The 12,312-nt window shown below is 39.1% G+C and overlaps 1 protein-coding gene across 3 annotated transcripts in view; it reads right to left on the bottom strand.

Annotated features, from left to right (window-relative positions):
• DEPDC1B (DEP domain containing 1B) overlaps positions 1-11,171 on the bottom strand; it is a 112,823-nt gene extending 101,652 nt beyond the window's left edge. For 2 of the 3 annotated variants that reach the window (XM_003265969.4, XM_003265968.4), the window contains exon 1: positions 11,057-11,171. In XM_003265969.4, the coding sequence (XP_003266017.2) occupies positions 11,057-11,104 (48 nt within the window). In that variant the 5' untranslated portion in view covers positions 11,105-11,171. Of the gene's footprint in view, positions 1-5; positions 67-11,056 lie in introns of all 3 variants that reach the window. The other variant, XM_012497109.2, reaches the window with a different exon arrangement.
• Positions 11,172-12,312: the final 1,141 nt, after the last annotated feature.

Here is a 12,312-nt window from a genome sequence, read left to right on the forward strand (position 1 = left end):
CTCACCACACAATGATCCTAATCTTCAAGTTAAGAAACGACCACTTCAGGATAACAGAATCAATCCCTGAGGAATGGGGAAAACATGAGGTATGGAGTCAGACCTGAGTTCAAATCCCAGTTCTGCCATATACTGGTTGCACAGGGCCTGGCACATGGTTAAGAACTGAAAAAAATCCAGTTTCCCTCCACTACAAGATGCCACTAGGGGGCAGGTGAACTGCCATGTCTCATAGCATCCTTGAAGACAAAAACCAGATGTCTCTCTTAAATGTTGCTTTCAAATAACTTCATGACAACTCAGCTTCTTTCTCCTTGTATCTGTGAAGTTATATCAGTGAGCAGAAAATCAGGAAGCAAATAAATGACTTTTTTGTTCTCATTAGACTATAATATGTCCCAAACTTGTCTCCCCATTGTGTCTTTGTATATATGTAATCCTCATAATAACCATCTTTCAGAAGGAATTAAGAAATTTACTCAAATCTACCCAGCTAATAAGTGGTAGAACCAATCTGTATATTCAAATCTATATCTTGAATTTTAAAAAATCTATGTTCTACCTACAGTCTGCTGAAAATACAAAAATGTTAAAGGGAAATAACAGTCTCATCTCCATATTGTTTTAAAGCTAGCTCTAGAAAAGAATCTCATAAGTACTTGTTTAATAAATGCTTATATAAGATGTGATCTCTTTTTTTTTTCAGCCACTTTACTTTTAGAGATTCACCATGTAGAAGCAGAAATATAAGGGATTAAAAAGCATTTACAGGCCAGGTACAGTGGCTTACACCTCTAATCCCAGCACTTTGAGAGGGTGAGGTGGGCAGGTCACTTGAACCAAGGAGTTCAAGACCAGCCTGGGCATCATGGGGAAACCCCATTTCTACAAAAAATTTAAAAATTAGCCAGGTGTAGTGGTGTGTGCCTGTAGCTGCAGCTACTCAGGAGACTGAGTGGGGAGGCTGAAGTGGGAGGATGACTTGAGCCTGGGAGGTCAAGGCTGCAGTCAGCCATGATTGCACCACTGCCTTCCAGCCTGGGCGACAGAGTAAGACCCTGTCTCAAAGAAAGATAAAATAAAAGTATTTACAAGTTAAATGTTATTTAAACATGTTGAATTATAATTAATAAACCTGAGTGTTTTTTCAGAGAAAGCATTTATAAGTATTTTATAAACATAAGTATATTTATGTTTTATAATCAGAGAAAAATTAGAACTAATTTTCCATTTTATAATCAGAGAAAAGCTGGAACTAATTTGAATAAAATTGACTGAAGTGTGGAATAGCCACAAAACAAAATACTATCAATAGTTCCAGACAGAAATAGATATCATAAATATAACAAAGTGGAAGAAAAACGTACAAAACCATATATAATCTGATCCTATCTGCTTTGGTATATGCATATGAAAAGCTAAATGAATATACAACAAACTTAAAAAAAAATGAAAGTCATCTCTTTCGAAGAAGGAATATAAGGCAACTTTTATTGTGTAACATATTTCTAATTTCTTCCTACATAATTATTTCAATATCTTTTTAGGAACGTAGGCTCCCTGCCAGTCTCCTAAAGTCCTTAAAATTCATAGTCATATTCTCATTTTCTCTTACTCTTCTCTTTCAAGTCTGTCACTTTACAAACTCTGAATCTTTTATTTCTCACCTCTCTTCCTATTTAAATCAGATTTTTCTGACATCACCTTTTTCTTTAAACTGTATTTCTGATCTCAGAGTTGTTTTTTGTTTTTTTGTTTGTTTGTTTGTTTTTGCCCAACCTTGGGTCATGTTTTCCCTTCTAATCATGCCTTTTCTTCCGGATTTCTCTTCATACTCTCTGCTGCCCAACCACCTGAGAAACTATTATCCTATTTCTCTTTTATTTTTGATGGCTAACCTTCTCAGCCACACTCATAATTCCTGAGCATACAACAGCAGGAGCTTGAGGGACAGAAGTGGGGTTTGTGTATGCATGTACCCCGGATGTGTAGCACAGTGTGTGACCCACACTAGGTAGTCAATAAGCAAGTGCTTAATCGATCTTTCACTTTTTCTACTTTTTTTTTTTTGAGACAGAGTCTCATTGTATAGTCCAGGCTGGAGTGCAATGGCATGATCTTGGCTTAATGCAACCTCCGCCTCCCGGGTTCAAGTGATTCTCCTGCCTCAGCCTCCCAAGCAGCTGGGATTACAGGCATGCGCAACCACACCCAGCTGATTTTTATATTTTTAGTAGACATGAGGTTTCACCATGTTGGTCAGGCTAGTCTGGAACTCCTGACCTCAGGTAATCCACCCACCTCAGCCTCCCAAAGTGCTGGGATTACAGGCGTGAGCCACCACACCCAGCACTTTTTCTACTTTTTTTAACCAACTTCTCAACCTCACGAAATTTAATCCCACTAATTCCTAATCCTGTCTTCCTCCTGGCCAAATTGAAATAGCTTTTTATTCTTACATTAATCTTTCTACTTCTTTTGACACTGTTATGAGTCATGCTCCAAATTAAGTTAGTCCAAATTTAAAATCTTTTTTAACTTAAAAACACACAGAAACAAGGCAAGCCACTGAGTAGGATAAGATATATCTATAATTTCCAAACAAAACAAAAAAAATGAATAAGAAAAAGACATTCCAATTAAAAAATGAAAAAAAAATTTGAACAGGTGTATCATAAAAAAAGATCTTCAAATGTCCTTTAACATATACAAAGATGTTAAACCTCATTAATTATCAGTGCAATGTAAAAGAACTCGACAAGTCAATATCACGACATGGCTGTCAGAATAACTAAAATGAAAGACAGGAGGATCTAATGATCCCACTTTTGGGTATTTGCCCAAAACATTTGAAGTCAAGATGTCAAAGAGCTGTCTGCACTCCCATGTTAATTTACTATTTACAAGAGCTAAGTTATGGAATCAACCTAAAAGTCCATCAACAGATAAATGAATAAAGAAAATGTGGTATACATATACAATATAATACTATTCAGCCTTTAAAAAAAGAAAGAAATGTCATTTGCAACGACATGGATGGAAGTGGAGAACATTATACCAAGTGAAATAAGCTAGGAACAGAAAGACAAATAATGCCTATTCTCATTTATATGTGGAATCTAAAACAATTGAGTTCAAAGAGGTAAAGAGCAGAATGGTGGTAACCAGAGGCAGAGGGGAGTGGGGAACGGGGAGATAATGGTCAAAAGGTACAAAGCCTCAACTAGAGAGGAAATTATCTTTTTTATTTGAGATATCTTGGCATCATGGTGAAGATATTAATAATAATGTACTTTCAAAATCTGAGAGTAAATTGCAAGTGTACAACAAAAAAATGTTAAGTATTTGAGGTGATGGATATGGTAACTAGCTTGATTTAATTATTCCACTGAATTCGTAAATCATAACATCATTTTGTACTCTACCAATATATACAACTATAATTTGTCAGTTTACAATTTACAAAACTAAAATTTTTTTTTAGAGACCTAAAAAATAAGAAAAAAGGTAGGCACTACTAAGTGCTGGTAAGAATGTGAAAGAACTAGAAATCTCATACACTGCTGTAAGGAATGTAAATTGGAGCGACCCGTTTGGAAAACAGATTGGCAATATATACAAAAGCTAAATATCTGAACACCTTATAACTCAGCAATTCTACTCCTAAGCATATACCCAACAGAAATCCATATATATGTTCCCCAAAAGACACATTATTCATAATGGCACTATCCATAATAGGCAGAAACAACCCAAATGTGCATCAACATAAGTTATAATATATTCACCAATAGAATGCAGTGAAAATGAACGAACTATTGCTACATGCCATAACATAAATGAATCTCAGAAAATAATATTGAGATGAAGAGGCCAGATATGAAAAGTAAATACTATATGATTCCATTTACTTGAAGCTCAAAAGCAGGCCAAATGATCCATGATATTTGAAATAATGATAGTAGTTACCTTCATAAGGAGGTAGGGACTGAGCGGGGGAAAGGAGACTTCTGCGGTGCTAGTAATATGATATTCCTTGATCTGAATGTTGGTTACATGGGATGCTCACTTTACGAAAATTTGTTGAGTTGTACACTTTTTGTACAACTCAACAAATTTTTTTGAGCATTTTTCTGTACATTATGCCTAATTAACACCTAAAAACAAAAACACATACATACACATATGCAAATGCTCACATACTAAAATTATTACCCACATGAAAGTTGGCAAATATGAACTGGTTGGTTGGGGTGGTAAACTGGATGTGGAAGACAGTAGGGAGGTTGGAGAAGAAACCAAGTGAGTGGATGAAGGAGGGAAAGTATGTAAACAGGAAAAGCAGAGCAAAGGCTAAATAATGAATAGTAGACAGGAAGTCCATAAAGAGTCCAAGAATGCTGATTCAACTTCTCTACCTATCCACCCACTTTACAAGGTTATTGTAAGATTAAATGAGATCATGACTATAAAAGTCCTTTGTTAAAAATGTGTTCCTCAAATTTAAGGATAATATATAAAATGTCCAGGATATCTCTTAAATTATGAGGTTCAATCTATTCTAGAGCTGGAAAAAATCTTTGGGACAAAATCAAGACCTTAGCAGGATACACAGCTTAGCAAATGTCATTCAGGTACTTAGTCTGTGAATAAGATCTGGAATCCTGTGCTACGGACTTTTCTTCAAGTAGTCATTTCACTATGCCAAATACCTATGGATATTACCATACCTTTAAACAATTTTCACATATTTTTAATCATTGATTATTGATTTTTTTAATACATGCTCTGATACCTAGCTTTCATTTATCATTAGATTTTTGCACCTAAAAGGCATAATCAAGTATGTAGGGCCGGGGGAAGGGGTAATAAAAAAGATTTTTGTTTATTTTATGTTGGTTGAACAATCATAATCATGAACTAAAATTACCTAATGCATAATACCTCATGCATTACATAAACATAATGAAGACATGGCTCTCTGGGACCCAATATATCCAAATATCACTAGGTATGTCCACTAATTGACCCAGTCTGGTTAGCAGTTCTGTTGTTCTTTTAATTACAGAAGTAATAACACTCATTGAAACAAACAAATTAAATATAGAAGTATACACAAAAGAGTTTGCATGTCTTACCCCATACCTATCCCATACAGACACATAGACAGAATTTTTCCTTTGTAGGTGTGTCGTTTATTGTTGTTTGCCATTTTAAAAAATGAGATCAATCATGTTGTACATGTTATCTTAAAACATGCTTTTGCACCTAACAGATATCTCCCTGCGTCATACCTGCAGATCTAGCCCATTCTTAAGAATGTGCCATAATTTCTTCTGCTATTTTCTAACAAATGGTCATCCAAGTTACGCCCAGTTCAATTTTTACAAATACGTTACAAGTATATACTTGTTTATATAACCTAAAGTACCAAGGCTTTTGTTTACTTTTGACAGATTACTAAAAAGTATCAGCATATTTAAATCAGTTGCAGCAATTCACACTTCCACCAACAATGTGGGAGCCTAAAGCCTTACACTTTGGCCTACACTAGATGTTATCATTCCTTTCATTTCTGCCAATCTACGTAAAAGAAATGATAGATCCATATTTTGTTTGCATTTTCATATCTTTACCTTTAGTCATATTCATTTCTTCTTCTGATATTTGCCATTTTTCTATTGGGTTATCTCTTTTTTAAAATCAATTTTAAGAACTGTTTAATCCGTTAATGTTTAAGGGCATAGAAGTCAGGAAAGTTAATCGATTTTGTTCAGTTCAATATCCTCACAACAAAGACCAGTGCCTGACATACAGTATACCCATTTAAGATGTACTGATGAATATAGAATATTAAACCTTTTTGTTATATGTTACGAATGTTTTATCTTAGCCTATCAATTTCTTTACATAGTCTCAAGCTATACAATGATTTTGTTGTAGATGTTGATGTTTTTATAAGGAAATAAATATCTATTTTCTTTATCAGTTCAGGGTTTATTCTCTTGAGAAAGCTTCCCTATCCTGAGGTATTAAAACACTTATCAAAATTTTCTTTTAATATTTTAGAGGGTATGTTTTTTAATATGTAAACCTTTAACTGAATTTTATATGGTGGGAGGCAGGGGATCTCTATTTGTTTCTGGATGGAGAGTTGTGTTAGTCCATTCTTGCATTGCTGTAAAGAAATACCTGACACTGGGTAATGTATAAAGGTAAGAGGTTTAATCAGCTTGCGGTTCTGCAGTGTCCAAGAAACATGGTGCCAGCATCTGCTCAGTTTCTGGTGAGGCCTCAGGAAGCTTTTATTCAAGGCAGAAGGTGAAGCAGAAGCAGGCAGAAGGAGGCACGTAACACAGCAAGGGGGGAGCAAGAGCGAGTGAGGGACAAGGTGCCACACTTTTAAACAATCAGATCGCACATGAACTCAGAGTGAATACTCACTCATTATCATGAGGACAGCAACAGGCCATTCATGAGTGATCTGCCCCAATGACCCAAACATCTTCACTAGGCCCCACCTCCAACACATGAGATTTGGAGGGGACAAATGTCCAAACCATATCAAGAGTCAATTATGCCATGCTTTTCTAAATTGAACAGAAATACTATTAAGTAACCTTACATATCATACTTCTTGGTTGTTTCTATCCCATTGAGCGACTATCTGTTCCTGTGTAATACCATACAGTTGTCATTACAGTCAATTAATACCAAGTATAAATCTCTGGTAGGACAAGGCCCCTGTCTTCTTTGGAAGGGAATGTGAAAACTTCTTTCTTTTTTTTTTTTTTTGAGATAGAGTCTCGCTCTGGTGCCCAGGCTGGAGAGCAGTGGCATGTTCTCGGCTCACTGCAACCTCTAACTCCCTGGTTCAAGTGATTCTCCTGCCTCAGCCTCCCAAGTAGCTGGGACTACAGGCATGTGCCACCACACCCAGCTAATTTTTGTATTTTTAGTAGAGACAGGGTTTCACCATGTTGGCCAGGATGGTCTTGATCTCCTGACCTCGTGATCTACCCGCCTCGGCCTCCCGAAGTGCTGAGATCACAGGCATGAGCCACAGCATCTGGCGTGAAAATTTCCTTTTGTGAAGTTCATTTCTTTTTGTGAGGGAAAACTTTTTTCAATTCTCAGAATTTTACTCTTCAGCATGAGCTTTCGATTCACTGCATTCTCCCACACAGGAAAAAAAAAATCCATTAGGATTCAGAATGGATTAACTGCTCTATTGCTACTGACTTTTATTTCATACTAGAAAATGTCTAATAAAACATCTTTATCCAAGTCCCACTGCCCCTTTTAAAAAGAGCATTTATAAATAGACTTTTGAATTTACTCATTTTGATTTTGAATGGCATTTATCATTATGGGTTATATTTCCTTAATATATGAGATACTTTAGATTTTTCAAAGCCTACTGAGGTCACCTTGGTCTCTGTTCCCACTTATTTCCAAATATAACTAAGGGGTTATTTGGCTACTTTGCTCAGAAAGAAAAATAATTATCTTTAAATAATCTAACAATATACCATTCTCAGTCACTTTTGGAAACAAAATATCCTATGTCAACAAAGAACAAGAAAGAGCTTGAATTTTTTTTCATGACATTATATTTGAAGAGAATCTTTACAGCAAATAGAACAAAACAGAGTTGTTTTATAATTGTAAAACACTTTTTGTTTTGCTCTACTTATTAATTTCAGTCCCCTAGTTTCTCAGGAAAAAATAAAATCACACAATTGTTTTTGCTTAACGTGATGAGGCAAACTATAAGACATACACCTACTGCTGTGCATCCTGTTCTTTTCTCCAGGATATTCCATTTCCTTTCTTCTTAGTACCAAAAATATTATGATAGCGGTGCTATAAAGAAAACTGACTGGTCTGGGAGTTCAGTGACAACCAATCCTAGATCTACTTGTACTTGCCACAACCTCATTGTGTGATCTTGCCATTCTAACTCTCAGATTCAATGAAAGCTGTATCTTTTAAAATTTATCAGTTGCATCAGACCATATATATAACTCAGAATAAGTTCAAAGAAGATTTAAGCAGTTTCTAGAAAAAAAATTTCTTTCTCTCTACGTGAATGAACTATTTATACTAAGTTTACAAAAATGAAAGTTATTTCAATGAAAATGTATAAATGGCTAATTAGAATCACACTTATCACGAGTTGGGGCTGTCATTTGACTTTTGTCATAACATTTTACCTAATCCACAAAATGTTATTTTCAAATAAGACTTTGGTGCTTTAGAAAAAGCACCAAAGAGCTTTTTCTAAAGCTGTACATGCTTTGAGAAAGTAAAGTGAGCCATGAAAGGAGAAAATAGAGGCCTAGTTTTTGTATCCGAATAGATTTTTACCAAGCTTCCCCTGAAGAAAGTTTAGAATGAGCATGATGGGAAAAGAGAGAAATTGTATGCTGCGGATGGAGGGAGGAAAGGCCAGCTAGGTCCAACAAGTAAAAAGAGGACTAGTCTCAAACTGTTAAATATATGATTTACCTAGCAAAAGCTTTAAGTCACAGCTGGGGAAACAATTAGAGATTTTACAATGGAAAGAAGTATCTTCAATGTTGGCTGCAATCACTGACAGCAAGAATACTCACTTTTGAAAAAAGAAATTGGCTATTGTTTTCTGTTTTCCAATTCTTAGTTTAATATGATGTTCTTCAAACACTATGAAGTTGAGAACTGAATTGATTACCTGGGAAATTCTGGTGAAACTGAGGTGTTTGTTTCATTAATTATCCATGTCATTTATCTTCTTAACTTAACCTAAATTTAGCCTGAATATTATTTGTTAGGGACTAAAGACTTCAAGAGAGCAGAGAGCACCTTTTTTTAGTTAAACAAATTGCTTTGATAATAGTTTAATGTGACTCAAGAATCCAGCAGTATCTATATATGAGCCCTCTGCATCCATGAAAAGTACCTCATACAATTCTGTGAATATGAGACTAAAATACAATTTCAATTATGAGGTAATTTTTTTTTTTTAGTCTAATGCAGGAAGAATGAAGACTAGTCACGTCAAGAACCACAGCCTCGCTATGTTTTCCTTATGTAAGTGCTGTAAATAGATTGGTGAAGGGAATGATCAAATGCCTTATTTTCCTCCCTAAAGTTAGACCTATCAACAGTCTTGACCCCAGATCATTCCGGTGTCTGTATAGTGTTTGCAAAGATGAGTGCAATAATTCTTCCCATCCTCTCCACATGCACCTCTGTGGCTTTGCCACTCTGCCCATCAAGAAGTGGTGTTGAATTTCTAGAATCTGGATTTAGCTGTTTAACTTGCTTTGACCAATGAGATTCGAACAAAAAGTCACAAGCTGAAACTTCCTTTTAGCTACGTTGGAACCATGAGACCACTACGTGAAGATGCCTCCGATAACCTGTTAGAGATATCTGGCCCAGGTAACAGCCAGGACCAAGTCAAGCAGCCATCTTCCATCATCCAGTACTAGCCAAGTCACATTACTTGTGGCACATAAGTGACCTCCACAAAAGAACCACTGACATGAGTCTAGCCCACATTACTGATCCAAAGGATGAGCAAATAAAATGCTTGTCTTTATGCCAAATAAAACAATGTCACAGACTCTCCCAATCCCCTTATTATTATTAATATATATTTTTTTGAGATAGTTTCACTCTTGTTGCCCAGGCTGGAGTGCAATGGCGCAATCTCAGCTCACTGCAACCTCCGCCTCCCAGGTTCAAGCGATTCTCCTGCCTCAGCCTCCCGAGTAGCTGAGATTATAGGCGCATGCCACCATGCCCAGCTAATTTTTGTATTTTTAGTAGAGACGGGGTTTTGCTGTGTTGGCCAGGCTGGTCTCTAACTCCTGAACTCAAGTGATCCGTCCCCTTAAATCACGTAAAATTTCATGAGTATGTGGCGTGTGCAGTTTTCTGTGAAGAGGATCCTTAATCTTCATCAGATTCTCAAAGTGATCTATGAGCCAAATTTAAAAAGTAAAGACCCGTCAGCCCCAACTATGATTTCTCTTCCAGAAGCTGGCCGCCTCAGCTCTGACTTGACCTACTGGTATAGTGTGTGGCTGGCTTTGGAAAGAAAAGGAAACCCTATTTACATTATCCATATCCCAGCATCCTCACCTCTTCCATGAGTCTAGCTGAGTAAGAGTTTGGATCTTAGTTCCCATCTTTTCCTGTGTATTCATTATGATGCATGGAACGATGAGAGTAATTCCCATATTAAATGTAGCCAGAGGCTAGCAGACCAAGGAGCAAGTTACCGTCCTCCTAAATTACCATTACACGTCCACAGAAAGTCCTCTAAAAACTTGCCAAGGACATTACCAAATTGTCACCCTTTATTGCATTATAGTAAGCCTTTGAGGTAGAAATCACTAAAATTACTTGCTCCAAGTCAAAGCAGGCCAAGTACACCTCATTACCAAAGCTTTTCTCCCAGAAAAAAAAAAAAAACCAGGACCCAGGACCCTCAGGTTCGGCAAAGACTCTCCTAAAACATCTGTCCCGGCCAGCTCCTCATTTGGATCGGTGCTGACAGAAACACAAACGCCAGGGGCCGGAAATGTGGCCAGCGTGATGCCCCTCTGTTCTGGGCACCGTTTGTTCGAATACCTCGTCAGGTATTATCAGGTGTCACTCGGGAAGGAGACACGCCCTGCCTGGACTGCCGCGAACGCTGAGCGTTACGGGGTACGTGGTGGCCCCTCAGGTTACCGACCGGGTCTGTTAGATTCCAGAGGACAAAAGGCAGGGAACAGCCTGGTCTTGGGGTCTTTAAATAGAGAGGCGCCATCTACTGCCGAGAACCCAGTCAACATCTCATGGACTAAGCTGCACTCACCCCCGGCCGGCTGAGCTCTGGGCCTCGTTAGCCTTTCTTTGAGGCTCGTCCACTAAAAGGCAGCCCCAGTAGTCCCAGCTGAAATGCTCCACACCCGAGCCCCGCTGGCCTGCAGAAGCGAAGACTGACAAGCACTCTGTCCGTGCGCTGACTAGGGGCTCGCGGCACCGGCGGCTCCGCCCAGGCCCCCGCACACTCACTCACCAGCCTGGTAGCTCGGTACGGCCCGGGCCCCACGATGCGATGCTCCATGGCGCGTAGGCAGCAGCGGCCGCAGCCGCGCCAGCGCCGATCCCAGCCAGCCGGAGGAGCAGCAGTTTGAATCCCAAGCCCGCGGGCTCCGGGCGCTGATTGGGCGGCGCAGCAGCACGTCACCGGAACTGCGCGGGGTGGGCGGGGAGGCAGGCGTCTCCTCTGAAACCCGCGGCGTAGGGAGCTCCGGGTGCCAACTTGCCCAGGGCGAAATCTGTTGCCCACCCTGGTCCCACCGTGCGAGCACACCTGGGCAGGTGCGACTAAGGGGCCGGGGGCGTCTCCCTAGCGCTGGACAACGCTGTGCAGCGCCCTTCCCAGATTTCTGCGTCCGCGCAACACAAACACGCACGCTTTCTCTACAAAAGGGTCAATAATAGGTGTTATCCAGCGACCGAAACCCAGCTTTGAGCCGCGTGGATAAATCCCTGTCCTCCCTACCAAGTGCACTGTGAGCCTGGAGGTGCTGCTAACGCTGGGAGAAGCGGGTAGTGAAATGAAGCGAGGCGACAGCTTTTACCAGTGTAGGGACATTTAAAAACGGGATAGAGAGCGCAAGGAGCGTAGACAGTGTGTTAAGGGCAATAAAGAGCGGGAAGGGAGCCCCGATTCCTCTTCTGTTTGTTCTCATGATAGTCTTTTCTCCTTTAATTTGAGTTCTATGTTTTGTATTGGACTGCTACTTTTAGTCCTCGGCAACAGGGTTGTGAGTCCTTTTTTGACTGCTGAGAATTTTCCCCCTGGGAATTGCTAGTTCGATTTGCAATCTTCAGAGGGACAAATGAAGTAACTCCATATGCTTAGGACTCTGTACCTGCTCAAATTTGGTCATCTCGGTAAGTACCCAGGACAAGACGTTGAAGGAGTGAAGGTGTGCCATTCCAAAATATGCCTAATTGGTATATTGATTATTTCGAGCGGAAAACATTGGAGAAATGGTAGTTTCAGAAAGGGCAAGCTGACCTGCCTCTTCCGATGCAGCAGGCCACAAAGATTTCTCTGGGATGGGCATCCTTTCCCTACCACGGTGAGAAAATAGCCCTTATCACCAAAGGCTTGGAATTGAAGGCTGCAGTGGACCTGAATAAACATTCTTAACGAAGTAACCCTACCTTCCACTAGGAGATAGAGATTTTTACATATATCTTCTAGTGACTCCCTAGAAAATGTGACTGCCTTTGTGAGCTGTGGAAGTTAACTTGAGTCAC

The sequence above is a fragment of the Nomascus leucogenys genome, chromosome 18, assembly GCF_006542625.1.
Source record: "Nomascus leucogenys isolate Asia chromosome 18, Asia_NLE_v1, whole genome shotgun sequence".
NCBI classification, from domain to species: Eukaryota; Metazoa; Chordata; class Mammalia; order Primates; family Hylobatidae; genus Nomascus; species Nomascus leucogenys.